The sequence below is a fragment of the Aphelocoma coerulescens genome, chromosome 29 (assembly GCF_041296385.1).
Source record: "Aphelocoma coerulescens isolate FSJ_1873_10779 chromosome 29, UR_Acoe_1.0, whole genome shotgun sequence".
NCBI lineage: Eukaryota > Metazoa > Chordata > Aves > Passeriformes > Corvidae > Aphelocoma > Aphelocoma coerulescens.
In genome coordinates, this window is record NC_091042.1 from 2,926,495 (window position 1) to 2,943,649 (window position 17,155).

At 68.1% G+C, this 17,155-nt stretch overlaps 2 protein-coding genes across 4 annotated transcripts; both read right to left on the bottom strand.

Moving 5' to 3' along the window:
- Nucleotides 1-4,740: 4,740 nt before the first annotated feature.
- Nucleotides 4,741-7,258, bottom strand: LOC138099907 (skin secretory protein xP2-like). Its single transcript, XM_068997504.1, has 4 exons — nt 7,198-7,258; nt 5,344-7,011; nt 4,905-4,998; nt 4,741-4,744 (listed from the first exon to the last, which is right to left on the bottom strand). The coding sequence occupies exons 1-4, from the start codon at nt 7,256-7,258 to the stop codon at nt 4,741-4,743; spliced, it is 1,827 nt and encodes a 608-aa protein (XP_068853605.1).
- Nucleotides 7,259-9,727: 2,469 nt separating this feature from the next.
- Nucleotides 9,728-15,775, bottom strand: TESPA1 (thymocyte expressed, positive selection associated 1). 3 transcript variants are annotated; one of them, XM_068997755.1, is made up of 12 exons: nt 15,138-15,775; nt 14,475-14,599; nt 13,238-13,462; nt 13,124-13,166; nt 12,623-12,663; nt 12,451-12,504; nt 12,159-12,195; nt 11,947-12,072; nt 11,655-11,863; nt 10,604-11,397; nt 10,203-10,320; nt 9,728-10,098 (listed from the first exon to the last, which is right to left on the bottom strand). In XM_068997755.1, the coding sequence occupies exons 3-12, from the start codon at nt 13,437-13,439 to the stop codon at nt 9,995-9,997; spliced, it is 1,728 nt and encodes a 575-aa protein (XP_068853856.1). In that variant the 5' UTR covers nt 13,440-13,462; nt 14,475-14,599; nt 15,138-15,775; the 3' UTR covers nt 9,728-9,994. The 3 variants fall into 3 exon arrangements, with proteins under 3 accessions (XP_068853856.1, XP_068853855.1, XP_068853857.1); XM_068997754.1 differs by having other exon boundaries at nt 9,728-10,320; XM_068997756.1 differs by lacking the exon at nt 11,947-12,072 and having other exon boundaries at nt 9,728-10,320.
- Nucleotides 15,776-17,155: the final 1,380 nt, after the last annotated feature.

A 17,155-nucleotide genomic window follows, 5' to 3' on the forward strand; every position in this document is an offset into this window, starting at 1 on the left:
GGGTCCCGGAGGCTCCGGGGGGAATTTCCCCACCCTGACGGCTGCTGGTACTGGAGAAGGGACATGACAGGAACTGGGGACGCTCCTGTGCCCCCAAAAACCCCCGGGTGCGGGCCACGGAGTGGGGGTCACCTGAGATGTGCGGGGCTGAGCCTCTCGCACGGCTCCTGCCTCAGTTTCCCCTTCCTCAATTTCCCCTTTCCTCAGGTTCCCCTTCCCCATTTTCCCGCCCCAGTTTCCCAAGTGCCAGAGCTGGGAAGGAGCGGGGGGGGCGGGGGGGGAGGGGGGTGCACCCCCCAGAAAGGGCCAGGGAAAGAACCTCGTGGGGCAGGAACCCCCTCGAGAGGGGCTTTTCCTGCTGGGATCCCCCCAGAACCCCCGAGAGGGGCTTTTCCTGCTGGGATCCCCCAGAACCCCCCGAGAGGGGCTTTTCCTGCTGGGATCCCCCCGGAACCCCCTCGAGAGGTGCTTTTCCTGCTGGGATCCCCCCGGAACCCCCCGGGAGGGGCTTTTCCTGCTGGGATCCCCTCGGAACCCCCCGAGAGGGGCTTTTCCTGCTGGGATCCCCTCGGAACCCCCCGAGAGGGGCTTTTCCTGCTGGCAAATCCCCACGAACCTCCCCCCAAGAAGGATTTTTCCTGCCGGGAACGCGACTCGTGGTGGGGGTCCTGGGTGGGCTGGGGTCCCGGGTGGGCTGGGGTCCCTTGTGTCACTCCCCCCGAAGGGAGGCAGCAGTGCACATGGAATCAGACCTGGAATTGCACATGGAATTGCACATGGAATCGCACGGAATCTGACCGGGAATCGCACGTGGAATCACCCATGGAATCACCCATGGAATCACCCATGGAATTGCCCATAGAATCACATGGAACCTGACTGGGAATCACCCATGGAATCACCCATGGAATTGCACATGGAATCGCCCATGGAATCACATGGAATCTGACACGGAATCGCCCATGGAATCACCCATGGAATCCCCCACGGAATCCCATGGAATCTGACCGGGAATCGCCCATGGAATCCCCCATGGAATCTGACCGGGAGTCGCCCATGGAATCCCCCATGGAATCCCACGGAATCTGACCGGGAGTCGCCCATAGATTCCCCCATGGAATCCCATGATATCTGACCGGGAGTCGCCCATGGAATCGCCCACGGAATCCCATGGAATCTGACCGGGAGTCGCCCATGGAATCCCCCATGGAATCCCATGGAATCTGACCGGGAGTCGCCCATGGAATCGCGCCCGGAGCCGCCCGCCCGCGGCTCCCGCAGGCCCGGGCCGGAGCTGACCTCTGCTGGCGAGAGCCCTCAGCAGCCGAGCCCCCCCCGTCGCGTCCCCAGGGCCCCCATCCCGGCGGCAGCGAGGATTTGGGGGGAGCCGGGACTTGTCCAGGGTGGGATCCCCGGGCGGGAGGGCTCGAGAGGATCTGGGCGGCCTCCGCCGTGTGGGGTTGGGGTCCGGCACTGCTGGGGGGATTTGGAGAGTCAGGATTTGGGGTTCGGCACTGCCTGGGGGGGGGGGGGGGGCTGGGAGGATTTGGGGTCCCAGGACAGGGGGCACCGCACAGCCCTGGGGTCACAGGCCTGCGACAGGCACACCCCAGGGACCCCCGCTGCTCTGTGGGACCACGGCCACCCCTCACCCCCCCACAGACACCCCCGTGGGGTCACAGCGGGACCCCGTGGGATCCCGGCAGGGGGGGTCCCCCGCTCTTGGCACCGGTTCCTCCCGGCCTGGGGGCTCCCGGCGCCTGTCCCGACATTCCCAGAGCGTGGAAAAGGTTCCTCCCCAGCCGCGCCGCCCCCGGCCGGGCCCTGCCGCAGGAGGAGGAGGAGGAGGAGGCGGCCTTGGCACAGGCGGGGGCACTGCTGGCTGGACGGCGACCGCGGGCCCCAGATGTTGAGCTGCGGGCACGGCTTTGCCCGTTTGGCAGCGTCCTCGCCCAGCTGCCGCCCCTGTCCCGCGGCTCCGCAGCCGGGGCTGCCGAGCCCCCCCGGAACGGGCCCGGATGTCCCCCGGGGCCCGCGGCGGCACCTGGGCCAGCCTGGCCCCGACCCAGGCCTTGGAGCCGCGCCGGCATTCCCGGAGGGAGCGGGGATCCGCGCCAGCTCCAGGGAAAAACCCCTCGGGGTGAGGGGCCCCGGCCCCTCCGCGGACACCGGGATGCTGGGGGGGGTTGGGGGGCGTTTGCAGGGTCAGGGCAGAGCATCCCGGGAGAGCCGCGGCTCCCGGCGCAGGAGGAGCAGCTCCGTGCAGGGAACCAGGATTTCCCGAGCCTTCACGGGCGAATCCGTTAATTACTCGATGAACCAAAATTAATTAAGATCGGGTCCTCCAAGGGCCGCTGCTCTGAGCCGGCTCCTTGGATCTGGCTGAGGCTCCGGCTGGGCCGGCTCCAGGATCCGCATCCCGACTGCCCTGGGGGTGCTCCCGAGGGGTCTGGGGCAGGAGCGGACACTCCGGGGTGCTCCTTGTCCCTGCTCCTTCTGAGGGACCCCTGCGAGCTGCCCCCAGGACCGCCCCCATCCCCATCCCCATCCCCACCCCGGCCTTCAGAGCCAGGAAAAACCTTCTCTGGCCTCGGAGGTGTGGGATGGATGCTGGACCCCAGCCTCAGTGCCCCCAATGCCCCCCACTCCGCTTACTGGGGACGTCACTGCCTTTTGGGGCCACCGCTCCCGGGCGGGGACATCCAGCCGGGAGCCTGCAGGAGGTCACCTGGATGATGTCACCACCTGGGAGCTGGTGACGTCACCGGCATGTCCAGCTGGATGTCACCTGGATGTCGCCACCCGGGAGCTGCTGATCCCAAAACTCTCTGGGGTCCCTGAACGTCCCCGCTTCATTTTTCTGCTCCGTCCTTTATTTGAGGTCAATTTCCGCGATTTGGGGACAGCGTCACGCCCGGCCCCGCACCCCAGGTGGCCGCGGGTGACATTTTCAAGCCGGGTGGCCCCACCCGGGAGGGCCCCGGCAGCCGGAGCGCGATCCCAGCCCCGCTGCAGCCCCAAATCCATCGCTGATCACGCTCGATTCCCCCTCGAGGGACAATGACAGCGGGAGGAGCTGTCGGGAACGACTTGTGTCACATCCCCGGGGACATCCCACTCTGCGGCAGCGCCGAGCCCGGCTCTGCTCACCGGGAGCCTTTTCCTGGGGAAAAAAAAAAGCCAGCCGGAAAAGCTGATTTTTGTGAAACTGTGAATTCTCTCACCTGCGCTGGGAGCTCGCACCGAATTCATTTTTCCGCCCCCTCCGCATCCCTGGGCCGGCTCCCAGCGGGACTCTGCATCCCAGAGCTCCTCGAGCTGGCACCACGCGCCTTCCCCTGGGGAAAAACGGCCCAAAAAACGCTGCTTTTGGGGAAAAGCTGCCCGGCAGCGGTGGGAGGAGGCGCGGTGAGATGTCAGCCAGCGAGGAGGAGGAGGATGAGGCAGCTCTTCACACCGGGATGAGGCATTTCCCTGCACCAGGAGGGGCTGGGTTTGTTCCTAGGGGGAATTCATGGAGGGGAAAATCACTAATTTCGGGTGTCCCCCCGCCCCTGGAGAGCTGAGTTGGGGGGTGACGAGGGAGTGGAAACAGAGCCGCGAGACGTCCCTTACTGGGCTCCTGAACTGGAAACCAGTGGGTACCAGTTCCGCCACGTGCCCTGGGCCCATGTGGGGTTTGGGGGGGACCAACCCCAAGGACCTCACGGAACCGGGACAGGGCTGATCCCGGACGGGGCCGGGTCCCTGGGGAGCGTCCCACGGCTCCGAGAAGACGCGGAGCTTCTACCCCCCCCCTCCTCCGGCCCTGCGAAGATCTCCCGCTTCCCACGGAGCTGCCACATCATCGCCGTCGCCATGGAAACCGCAGCCCCCCGCCCCCCCCGGGCAGGGCTCTGGCAGAGCCGGGGGGTATCAGAGCTGCCAATCCAACACCTCGGCCCCCACAGGACATCCATGGATGGGGGGATGGGACCAGCGATGGCACCAGGGACATCGCCAGGGTGGTCCCCAGCGACCGTCTGGGTCCCCAAGGACCCCCCCCCCCAGGGCTGGCGGTCACCCCCGCAGTGAGGAGAGACGGGAAAGGGACAAGGACAGGAGATGCTGGATGTGGCAGAGGGGACTAGGCTGTCCCGGGGCACCCCCCGGCCACCCAGGGACCCCCGTGTCCCACCCAGAGCTCCGGGACACCCCGAGCCGGGCCACTGAGCTGGGGACTCCCGTGAGGACCCCGAACTGTCCCTGCCCACCCTGGAAGAGCCTCGGGAGACAGCGACCCCCACTAACGAGGGGCAGGAGCCAAATCCTAACTGGGAGCGAGAGTTTGGGGACAGGGAAGTGCTGCGGGTTGGGGTCTGGGGGTTTGGCGTTTGCAGGACCCGGAGACACAGCTGGGCACAGCTGGAGGGGTCTCCGGGATGTTTGAGGATTGAAGGCACGGCTGAAGAGGCCCTGGGACCCCAAAACGGGCACCAAACCCCCCACGGGCACCAGGATGGGGTCGGGGGGCCTCGGTTCATTGTGCTGGACCCCAGGATAACCCCCGGCCCCATTTTCGCCCCCGGAAGAGCCGGCAGGACACAACGGGCTGCGTTTGGGATCGGCTTTATTTGGGATCTGCGGGGAGGGGCGGTGCAGGCTCCTGGAGCGGGGGGAGCCGCGGGACGAGCCGGGAGCTCGGCCGGGGCAGCGGGATCCGTCCCCCGGCCCTGGGGGAACCCTCACGGTGCTCTCGGGTCACCTGGAAGAGAGAAAACGCAGCGGAGCTGAGCCCCAGCCCAGACTCCCCATCCCACCCTGGGAGCCCCCAGCCGCCCCCAGCCCCCCTCAGCCGCCGGGAGGGGCCGGGACCCGTTTTGGGGCGCTGACCTCGGGGCAACTGCCCGAGTCCCCGTGCGCACCCGATGATGTTTGTGCTCAGCGCCTTCAGCAGCCGGTCCAGCAAATCCGTGACCAAAGCCAGGAGCCCCTCGTTCTTCTGGGTTGCCTCGGCCTCTGTGAGGGCAAAACCGGGGGCCTTCAGCACCCCGAGGGCTCCTCACCCCCTCCTCGGGGTCCCCCACCCACCCAAAGCAGTGGCTGGCACTGATGCCCGGCACGTCCTGACCCCCGTGTGATGCCCCTGCAGTGCCACCGTCCCCTCTCCCAGCTCCCTCTGTGCCTCGGGGGGGGTCCAACCCTCCCGTTCCCCCCACCTCGGAGCCGGGACAGAGATATGGGATCGTTCCCAACCCTCGGGAGCCCTCACATGGCAGCACCAACCCCACCTCGGAACAGAGACAGAACCCAAAGGTCTGCCCTCCCATTAAGGGTCCAGGAGGCTTGGGGGGGCTCCCAAACCTTGCAGTCTGGTTGCCAGTTCCACGAGGAGGGTCGGATCTACGCTGAGCTCCTCCAACTCCTCAGAATTCTCCTCGGAATCCTCTGATTCCAACTCACTGGCTTCGGGATCCTCGGACTCTGCGGGGCCCGCTTCGGGATCCTCAGACTCTGCGGGGCTCTCTTCGGGATCCTCGGACTCAGCAGGACTGGCTTCTGGATCCTCGGACTCAGCAGGGTTCTCTTCAGGATCCTCAGACTCAGCAGGACTCGCTTCTGGATCCTCGGACTCAGCAGGGTTCTCTTCAGGATCCTCGGACTCAGCAGGACTGGCTTCTGGATCCTCGGACTCAGCGGGGCTCTCTTCGGGATCCTCGGACTCAGCAGGGCTCTCTTCGGGATCCTCGGACTCTGCAGGGTTCTCTTCGGGATCCTCGGACTCTGCGGGGCTCTCTTCGGGATCCTCAGACTCTGCAGGGCTGGCTTCAGGATCCTCGGACTCTGCAGGGTTCTCTTCAGGATCCTCGGACTCAGCAGGACTGGCTTCTGGATCCTCGGACTCAGCAGGGTTCTCTTCAGGATCCTCGGACTCAGCAGGACTGGCTTCTGGATCCTCGGACTCTGCAGGGTTCTCTTCGGGATCCTCGGACTCTGCAGGGCTCTCTTCGGGATCCTCGGACTCTGCAGGGTTCTCTTCGGGATCCTCGGACTCTGCGGGGTTCTCTTCTGGATCCTCGGACTCAGCGGGGCTCTCTTCGGGATCCTCGGACTCTGCAGGGCTGGCTTCTGGATCCTCGGACTCAGCAGGGTTCTCTTCAGGATCCTCTGACTCAGCGGGGCTCTCTTCAGGATCCTCGGACTCTGCGGGGTTCTCTTCTGGATCCTCGGACTCAGCGGGGCTCTCTTCTGGATCCTCGGACTCTGCAGGGCTCTCTTCGGGATCCTCGGACTCAGCAGGACTCGCTTCTGGATCCTCTGACTCAGCAGGGTTCTCTTCAGGATCCTCGGACTCTATGGGGCTCTCTTCGGGATCCTCGGACTCTGCGGGGCTCTCTTCGGGATCCTCGGACTCAGCAGGACTGGCTTCTGGATCCTCGGACTCAGCGGGGTTCTCTTCCGGATCCTCGGACTCTGCAGGGTTCTCTTCAGGATCCTCAGACTCAGCAGGACTCGCTTCGGGATCCTCGGACTCTGCGGGGCTCTCTTCGGGATCCTCGGACTCAGCAGGACTGGCTTCAGGATCCTCGGACTCTGCAGGGCTCTCTTCGGGATCCTCAGACTCAGCGGGGCTCTCTTCGGGATCCTCGGACTCTGCAGGGTTCTCTTTGGGATCCTCGGACTCTGCGGGGCTCTCTTCGGGATCCTCGGACTCAGCAGGGTTCTCTTCGGGATCCTCGGACTCTGCAGGGCTCTCTTCTGGATCCTCTGACTCAGCGGGGCTCTCTTCGGGATCCTCGGACTCAGCAGGACTGGCTTCAGGATCCTCGGACTCTGCGGGGCTTTCTTCGGGATCCTCTGACTCAGCGGGGCTCTCTTCGGGATCCTCTGACTCAGCGGGGTTCTCTTCGGGATCCTCGGACTCTATGGGGCTCGCTTCGAGAGCCTCCCGCCCCAGGAGGCCCCCCAGGAGGCCCGCGATGGGTTTCAACAGCGCCGCGGGAGCCCCTGGACTCGCCTCCTCCACAGGCCCTGTGGGAGGAAGAGGAGAGGTGGCATCGCCCACCTGGGCAGGGGTCGGGACCCCCAGGACTCCCTCACAATCTGCGCCCCATCTGGGGACACCCCGGGCACCCTGATCCCCCTCCTGCACCCACCGGGACCCCCCCAGTGCCACCCCGGTGCCCCCCCTGGTGCCACCCCGTGTCCCCCACTCACGGGCAGTGGCCAGGCTGCCAACGAGCCCGGCCAGCAGCAGCGTGGTCCAGAGCTTCATCATTCTGGCGGATTTCGGACACGGATCACGACCAGGAGAACGCAGGGATGAGCCGGGACCGGGCTCTGCCCCTTATGAAGGGACTCAGGGAGGGCTTGGGCACGTGTGGGATTTTCCAGGTGTGGGCAGGTGCCCGTGCCAGGGCAGGATTAGCCCGGATTAACCCCGCAGCCCCCCCGGGACAGCCCAGCCCCACCCCGGAGCAATTCCTGAGTCCCCAGAGCCCAAACAAAGCTCCCTGGATCCCACTCCACACCATCCCAGTGCACCCCAGAGTCCCCCAGTGTACCCCTGGTCACCCCACACGCCCTCCCAGGCCCCCACGCTCTCCAGCACTGGATCTCCCAGCACTTGATGGAAAACGGATGGGAAGGGACATTTGGGGACATGGAGGGACAGGGGGGTTGGAGGGTGTGAAGCCACCCCAGTCCCAGCTCTGGTGGGGAGTGGGAATATTTGGGGAGGAGATGATGGGAATTGTCCCACTGGAACACATCGGGAGCGCAGCTCCGCTCGGGAATTGGGGCAGAGCATCCCCGTCCCCTTTTGGGATGGGGCAGGAGCATCCCCGTGCTCCCCCTTTGGAATGGGGTTGAGCTCGGAACCTCTCCAGGGCTGAGTGGGATGAGCTGAGCCCAGCCCGGTGCTCCAAGGCCAAGGACAAGGAGTGACCACTGGCTGGACACGGCCAGGACACGGCACGGAGAGCCGGGAGCCTTGACCCACGGAAAATCAGGATGAATCATTCCCCGGGAGCTGCTTGGCAAACAATTCCCATCCGAGGGTGGATCCGTGTCCGTCTCCAGGGACGGGGCAGCCGAGCGTGGCCTGACAGCAATCCCGGGATGTGCTCGGCTGCGCCCGCACCGGGAGCGCCGGGAAAAGGTTTAGGTGGAATTTTAGGGAATGATTGATTGACAGCAGCTCCAAGGGCTGGCATGGGGAATTCAGGGATGTGCCCCAGGAGACGCTCCGGGTCCTGCAGGGATGAGTGGGGGCTGGATGTGGGGTGGGAATGGGGCTGAGGAATGGGATGGGAATGGGGATGGGGATGGGGGATGGCGAGGGGACGGATGTGGATGGGGCTGGCGATGGATGGGGCTGGATGTGGTGCCAGTGGGGATGGAGCAGACCCTGCATCAAACCCAGCCCCAAATGTAGGACACGGGGCTCTGCCGGCAGCTCCCCCCTCTCCTTCCCTGCCCCCCCAGCAGCTCCTGCTCCCCGTGGGAAGCAGCTCCCACGGTTTGGCCGCATCCTTCCTCTTGGCTGCCGAGCCGAGGGATGAATCCTGGGTGTTTTCCATCATCCCAGCGCCCGAGGGAGGATTTGTGCCACCTTCCTCCCTGTTCCTGGTGGCTCAGAACGTCCCGTTCATTCCCGATGGGAAGAGGAGGGTGAGGAGAGCCCAGCTGTGCCCCGGGCAGAGATTTGGGGCAACCAGATCCGGGAGGCAGAGCCAGAGCCCCCAGGAGGGAATTGGAATCCTGGATCAGGGAGTTAATCCCCAAACGCCCTCGTGGGGAGGCAGAAACACCTCATGGCAAGAGGAACCTCTTTGTGCTGCTCCACTACCCCGAGGTTCCTCATCCCACTGGATTAATTCATCCTAAATGGCCCCAAAATCCCCCTAAAACCCTCCCGGAAAGCACCACAGGCTCCAAGGTGTCCATGAAATGTGCTGGAGCTGTTGCTCTCCTTTCCCTGGATGGATGAAGATGTCCCAGCGTGTCTCCAACCCCACCCCCATCCCAGCCTGGTTCCCAGTGGGATGGGACCGGTCCCGGGTGTCCCAGGGGTGGGTGACATCCACCAGGGCTGGTCCCTGAGCTCAGCTCTGCTCCACTGAGGCTTTTCCAGAGGCTTCCAGAGCCCCATCCAGGCTCTGCCAGCAGATCCCGGGTTTATTTCTGCGATGAGCCAGGGCCGGGCAGAGCCAGGGGATGGGATAGGAATGGGGAGGGGGATGGCACTGGGGGGTCCCAGCTGCACCCAGGTTTGGGGTCCCACACGGTCCCAGGATGGGGGTGAATCCTGGAGCAGCCGGATCCATCCCGGAGCAGCCCCGGTGGGGTGGGACCATCCCCCCCCGCGTTTGGGGATCCAGCCCCGGTGCCGGTGCCGGAGGGGCCGCGGGGATAATCCCGGATCATCCCATCCTGGCTGCTCTCCATGGGGAAGCCCCGGGGCCGTTGATCCACCGGGACTTCCCTTTCCCAGGAATTGCAGCCCGTGCCACTCTGGCACCCGGAGAGTCCCGGGGGGCGGCCGGGACGGGGACAGGGACAGCCCGAGGACAAAGGGACTGTGGTGGCTCCTTCCTGGCATCCTGGAGCTCGCACCTGGGGTGACGCGGGACCCCTCCCCGTCCCCCAAGGGTGGGGCCTGGGCAGGGTCGGATCCCACCCCCTCCAGAAGCCCCAGGCAGGGACACAGCCGCCGTCATCCCTTCGGGAACTTTATTGTGTCCCCACCCCCCATAGTGTTACCAACGTGGCCAAAGTGCAAGTGACATCCCCAAGGGCTGGGGACACGTCCCCGCTGCAGGCCCCGAGCCACAGGGCTGGGGGACGAGGGGGGGACAAAATATGGAGCAAAGTCCTGAGTCCAGAGGTTTTTCTGTGCCAAACACCCACGCGTGCACCCACACACACACCCACACACGCGCACACGTGCCACACGCGTGTCCAAAACGTCCGTGGGAACCCGGCCAAGGCCCCACATCCCCCTGAGGTGGCCTCAGGTCACCCAGTCGGGGCCGCGGGGCCGGGCCGGGGGTGCCGAGGCGGGGACCGGCTCCTCCCCGAAGCCGCTGCTGTCGGACCGCCCGTGGAACATGGAGCCTGCAGCGGGGGGACACGGCGGGGACACGGCGGGGACACGGCGGGGACACGTTGGCACCGGACACCAGCTGTCCCCCAGGAGGGTGGGGAACCCCCCAACTCACTCCTTCGGGTCCTGACGGACGGATGGGGGGACCAGGCGGCTTCCTCGGGGGCGGCATCATCATCATCATCCTCCTCCTCATCATCATCACCATCCTCCTCCTCCTCCTCGCTCAGCACCTGCGGGGGGGTCGGTGGGGGGCTGAGCGCGTCCCCGCTATCGCGACAAAGCTGTGTCACCGCCTCCACGTGTCCCTCGTGTCCCCACGCGTGCCCCGGCCCGGCCTGTGCGTGCCTGTGCCCGCGGGGGAGGGAGGTGACCCGGCTGCCCCCGGGCTCGGCTCCGCCCGAGGCTCTGAATCATTTAAACCTTAAAAGCCTGGGAAGCTCCGGGGACATTTCCCGCTCCAGCGCCTTCCCCGCGCCAGCCAGGGGGGCCCTTCCTCCTCCTCCTCCTCCTCACCTCCTCCAGCTCGAAGGACTCCGCCGCTCCTCGGGGGATGAGGGGCGAGGGGACCCTCCCGGGGGGCTGCAGCCCCGGGGGACCCCCTCGCAGCCCAGCCCGGTGGCCTCCAGCCCCTGCGGTGGCACCCGGGTGGCACCAGGAGCCGAAACCGGAGTCGCCCTCCGGTTCCAGCCCCACCGGGGGCTCGGGGGTGACCCCCACCCTGCTGGCGTGCGGGGACAGGGGACCCAGCGTGGGGGACACCGTGACATTGTCCCACGGGGCAGCGGCGTCCGGCCGCGGGTCCCTTGTGCCCCTCTGTGCTGCTCCCGCCGGGCACGGAGCCCCCCCGGGCCCCCAAACCGCCCGGCCGTGGGTCCAGGACCGCTCCGGGGCTCCCCACGGCCCCGCCGGTGTCCCCACGGGGGTTGGCCTCGGGGACGGCCCCCGCTGCACCGTCCCCGCGTCGCCGTCCCTCCGCCAGCCCTCGGGGGCACCGCCCGGGTCCTTCCGAAGCCCCCCCGTCCCCGGGGCGCTGCGGGGGCCGAGGGTCGCCCCCCGGGACCCCCGCGGGATGTCCCCGTCCCTCCCCGTGTAGAGGCACAGCGAGGACACGGCGCGCTTCAGGCGCTCCCCGGGCGGGGCCGGGCCGGGCCGGGCCCCGCGGAGCTCGGGGCTGTCGGGGATGTCGCGATAGGGCCAGGCGGGCCGGGGGGGGCCAATGCGCTGCAGGGGGGTCCGCGACACGTAGGAGTAGAGGCAGAAGAAAGCGTCGGCGGTGGCGGCCAGGGCCTGGACCTGCTGGAAGCGACCTGGGGGCGACAGGGTGGGGAGGGGGGTCAGGGGGCTCGGGGGGCTGGGGGGGTTCCCCCAGCTCCCGCACGGGGAAACTGAGGCACGGAAGCGATTTCCCACCCCCAGTAGGAGCAGCTAGTGGGTCCCACAGCTCGGGGGGCTAGGGGTGATGCCCCAATTCCCGCCCGGGGAAACTGAGGCACGCGAGAGTTTCCCATCCCCCCAGGGGGGCCGCTGGCGGGCCGGGGACCCCGGGGACAGCGGTGTCACGCACTGGCCAGCAGCAGGCAGGGGTCCTCCATCTCCAGGCGCCGCACTTGGGCCCGCAGGAAGAGCCCGAGGTCGATGCCGCTGGCGCGGGACGGGGCCGAGAAGAAGCGGGGGGGGACACGGGACGCGACCCCCGGGTCGGTCCCCACGAAGCCCAGGTTGTGCAGGATCTCCTCGGCGTCCGACTGCCACCACGCCAGCACCTCGGACAGGCTGCGGGAGGGGACAGCCCCGCCTCAGCCCCGCGGGGTGACACCGGCGGCGACGCGGCCACCCGAGCCCCCGCCAGCCCATACCTGGAGCTGGTGGCGAGGCTGGAGGGGACACTGGAGGGGACACTGGAGGGGACACTGGAGGGGACACTGGAGGGGACACTGGAGGCCATGCTGTGCCCCGGGCTGAGGCGCCCGTCCCGCGGAGCCCTACGCGGGGAGGGGACACTGGAGGGGACGCACGGGGACAGCGTGCCCCCCGCCCCGCCAGCCTCCCCCGGCACCCCAAACCTCACCTGCCCGCGGCCTGGAGGCTCCCCGGGAGCAGAAGAGCTGGAAAAGGGGAGCGGGGGGACACCAGGGGGTGAGCCGGAGCGGTTTGGGGACACGTCCCGCTCTTGTCCCCTCTTTCTTCGCAGCCGCAGCCCCGGGGGGACGGGGAGCTTGGGGACAACCCCGCCCCACCGAACCCCTCCTGGAGGAACTGGTGGTGGCTGTCCCCCGCCTCTGCTGCCGCCTGTCCCCAGCCCCGCTGCCCCCTCGGGGGGTGACGGTGACACCGCGGGGACCCCCGGGAGTGGCCGGTACCTTCAGCTCCCAGGGTCAGGTCGTCCTCGAAGCTCGTCCCGCTGCTGCCACACGCTGCGACAGAGGGAGGGGACACTCTGGGACACCCCTGAGGACCCCCCGGGCCACCGCCCCGCACCTCGCACGCCGCTGGGTGGTCCTTGGGGACACCGAGGGGACAAAGCTGACGTACCGCAGGGTCCCGGCAATCCCGGCTCCTCCAGCGCCGTCGCCCTGCGCCAGAGCACGGCCCCGGTCACGACCCCTGACCCCGAGCCCCGAGCCCATCCCGGGGGAGCAGAGGCAGGACAGGAGAGCAGAGCATGGCGAGGTGGGCGCTGGGGACAGGGACACGCAGGGAACAGCCAGGGACACGGTGGCTGTGCTCGATTTTGGGCTGCTGGGGACAGGGGTCTCCTCGGCAGATCCCCGATCCCAGGGACCCCAGACGCCTCTGAGATCCTGGAGACCCCCGAGGCGCTGCAGGGGGAAGGTGCCACCATTCCAGCCCAGCCCTGGGGACATCCCTGGGACCCCGGCTGTGACACGTGGGGGTCACAAGTCACTGTCCCACCCCCCCCCCCGCCGCCATGTGCAACTCCAGGAAGGGCCAAGCCAGACCCTCGCCCCCCGCCCCAAATCCCCTGGGAACGGGGTTGTGACTCGCGGGTGACCCCCGCCTGTCCCCCCTCACCCGCAGTCCTGCAGCCACGTCTGGATCTTGCTGCAGGCGCCTCCTGGGGGGACACAAACGCCCGTGAGGGGACCCAGCCCGGGGGTCCCTCCCGCGCCCCGGGGTGTCCCTGACCTTCGAGGACAACGTCGTCCAGGTGTGGTGGAGGCTCCGGGATGTCCCAGGGGACAGCGGCCGCCTCCTGCTCCTCTTCCTCCTCCTCCTCCTCCTCCTCCTGCTCGCCCTCGGGCGCGGGGCTGCGCCAGCCCCGGCTCTGCTGGGCCCACGCGCAGCGTTTCTGCCACGAGAAGGGGCCGAGCACCGAGGGTCCCTCCATGGCCGGGGGGGCTGGAGAGGTCCCTGCGGGGTCGGGAGGGACGTGAGGGGGGCGGGGGGGGGGGGTCCAGGGGGTGGTGGGACCCACCAGGGGCTCCACGGGCAGGCGCAGGGTGGGCTCCCGGCATTCCAGAGTGGGGTCGGGACATCCCAGGGCTGCTCTGCCCCCTCCCAGGCGTTTTCCCGGGTGCCAACGGGCGCCGAGGGGCGGAGTGGGACGGGGCCGGAGCTGCCGGAGGGGCGGAAGAGCTGCGGGCCCGAGATAAGCGCGTGGAGCTGCCCCACGCGGGACGGGGGATGCGGATCTCCCGGCCCTCCCCTCTGCCCGTCTCCCTCCGGGAATGTCCCAGTCCAGGCATCACCCGAACACGGGACCGGCCCAGTCCAGCCGTCCCCGGGGGGAAGGGACGCCCCTCGCCCACCCCGCAGCACCCCCGTCACGGGGGTGAGGGGTCCCCTGGGCTCCATTCCCGGCCCCCCTCCCCCCGGGAAGGCTCCGGGATGGGGCGAAGCCCCCGACAGGACCAGCCCGGCCCCCCCCCGTGATGCCCAGGGCTGGGACGTCACCTCTGGTGCCACCCTGGGGGCACCGCGGGCCCTCGGGGAGCTCCTCATCGAGGCCACCTCCATCCCCCGGGACACGTGGCCGGGAACCCCCTCGGGATGCCCGGATCCAGGAGATGCCCTGACCCCCCCTGTGCCCATGCCGGCCCCCTCAGCTGAGCCCGGCACAGGGAATGTGGGTGGGGGTCCCAGCAGGGCTCGTGTCCCAGAGCACCCCCAGCCCCATTCCCCTCATCCCCCTCATCCCACCTCATCCCACCTCATCCCACCTCATCCCCCCTCATCCCACCTCATCCCACCTGCTCCTCGCTCCTCTCCCCATCCTGTTCGGTTTCCCATCGGCTCCGGGCACTGGAATCGCCTGTCCCGGTGTCCCCGTCACCCCCACGGCCCCAACTCCCTCCACTCCCCCCCTTCCTCCCTCCATCCCCGCAGCTCCCCATCCCAAAATCCCAAATCCCTCCGCACTGACCGGCACCGGGGGCAGGTGGGCAGCTCCCTACGTCCAGCCAGGGTCCGCGGGCAGCGGCCTCCTGCCCCCCCGGCACCGCGCCCGGCCCCCATCCGTCGTCAGCAGAGCGGGAGGAAACTCATCAGCTGGGAAGAGGAAATTAAAAAAAAATCAACAACCCAAACCTCAAACGTTGCCCCACATCCGCCACCGCCGCGGGAAAAGCTCCGTGCGCTGCCAGCGGGGGCTGAGAATGGCCCGGGCACTCCCCCCCCGCCACCTTCCGAGGGGTCCCCGACCCTCCCAAGGGGTCCCCGACCTTCCCAAGGGGTCCCTGTCCCTGTTTGGCTGGGACATCCCAGTGGGGGTCCCGGGGTCTCTCTGGGTGGGCACGTGGCACCTGTGTGGTGTCACCTGCTGGCCCAGGGGGCCACCACGGGGGGACACAAACTCTGCCTGCGGTGGCTTCGTGGGGTGACAGTGAAGCCACACGAGTTTGAGGGGTGACAAGGGGGTGACGGTGAAGCCACCGCAGGGTTGGGGGGGGGACAAGGAGGGGCTTTCCCTGGGAGTTGTTCTCCAAGCTGGGGTGGCACCTCTGATGCCACTCTCCGGCATCTCCTCCAGTGCAGGGGGGACAGCAGAGGGTGACAGGGACATCCCCAGCGCGGGGACAGCACTCACCTCACGGCCACTGAGGTGCCAGCCCTGGTCCCTCATCCATTCCCATGGGTCCCCAAGGAGCTGGAATTCCCAGGAGCTGGAGACCCCCGGATCTGGGTCCCCAGGGGCTGTGTCCCCGGGAGCCAGCTCCCAGAAGTGACAGTGACCGGGGGCCCCGGGCGCTGCCCCAGCTGCGATCCCGTCAAAAAAGGCAAGGAAGCTCCGGGCCGGGAATGCCGCGCCCGCTCCGCCGGGATATTTTTAGCCCGGGAGTGTTTGTGGATAAAGCCCCGAATTAAGCGTTCCCTCAGCCCGGCCCGGGCGGGGGGGCCCCAGGAATCGGGAAGGACGGGAACACCCCCGGGGAGGACGGGAACAGCCCCGGGAAGGACGGGAACAGCCCCGGGAAGGACGGGAATATCCCTGGAAAGATGGACAGATCCCTTGGGAGGGATGGACAGGTCCCCGGGAGGGATGGACGCAACCCTGGGAGGGATGGACCCATCCTTTGCGGGGGATGGACACAACCCTGGAGGGATGGACACAACCCTGGATCCCTCCGGCCTCGCCCCTCGCTGGCCCCGCTCCGGGCTGGGAGGGGGAGAACGGCCCCGTCCTGTCCCCGTCACATCCCGCACCCGGCTGTCCCCAAGGATGTCCCCAAGGATGCCCCCAAGGATGCCCCCAAGGATGCCCCCAAGGATGTCCCCGTGGCCTGGCACGGCCGAGGGACCCGCAATGCCACCAGGGCCTGGATATTGCCATTCCGGGCCCTGCCAGCAGTCGGGGGGGCTCCCAGTTTAGCCACAACCTCCCCCCCCCCGCCCTGTACCTCCCTCAATCCCATTCCCACCCCACCATTCCCTCGGGAAGCGCAGGGGAAGCAGCGGGGGCCGGGGGGCTGCGGGGGGGGGGGGGGAAGAGGGGGGGCACGGCTGTTCCTCAGCCCCTTTTCCACCAATAATTCCCGGGACCCTCGGGATGGGGCTGGGGGCGTCACGCCGGGGTTTGGGGGGGGTCCCGCTGCCTTTCCCCCACTCTGGGAGCTGGGGACCCCCCCTCTTCCCCCCCCCCCAGAGCCACCAGCGCCTTTGTCGCGATCCGGCACCCACGGGATCCCCGCGCCCCCCCCCCCCCCAGCGCTGCCCTGGGACCCTCCCTCGGACCCCCGGAGCTGGCGGGGGGCACGGCGGGGGCACGGCGGGGCTCGGGCGGCCCCCCCGGGCCCCCCCCCGCCTGACCTACTTAGCGGATTCCTGCCGGCAGATCCCGGCAGCCGCCCGGGCTCCCGGCTCCATGAATAAGTGATGGGACACGCACTCATGGCTGCGGCGGGGAGGGCCCGGCCCCGCAACCCCCCCAAACCCCGGGGGGCCTTCACCTGGGGGGGACATGGCGGTGTGAGGACACGGCACACCCAGGACAGGGGGTTGGGGACACCCCCACCCCACCCTGTGACCCCCACCAATCCTAAATCTTCCATTTTGGGTTTTTTTTTGGGGGGTGTCCCCCGCATGTCCGGGCCCTGCTGGGACAGTCCCCAAGCGCTGGCAGTGTCCCCGTGTCCCAGAGGCCGAGGGGGGGGATCGATGCTGGACTTTGCCCCACTCTGACTGCGGTGGGGGGGCTGCTGTCGCTGTCGCTGTCCCTTTCCCTGTCCCTTTCCCTGTCCCTGTCCCTGTCCCTGTCCCTGTCCCTGTCCCTGTGTCTCCCGGCGGGATCTGACCGGCGGGGTGTCCCGGTGGGGGGTGTCCATATCCCACGCTCTGTGTCTGTCCCAGGGCCTGTGTGTCCGTCCTCTTGTCCCCGCGTCTGTCCCAGTGTCCCCGAGTCCGTCCTTCTGTCTGTTTTTCTGTCCCTGTGTCCCAGGGTCACCCTGTGTGTCCGTCCCTGTGTCCCTGTGTCTGTCCTCGTGTCCCAGCTCTCTTCCTGTGTCTGCCCCCGTGTCCCTGTTTGTCCCCGTGTCCTGGCTCTGTCCACACGTCTGTCCCTGCGGCCTGCAGTCCGTCCTTGTGTCTGTTTGTCTGTCCCCGTGTCCC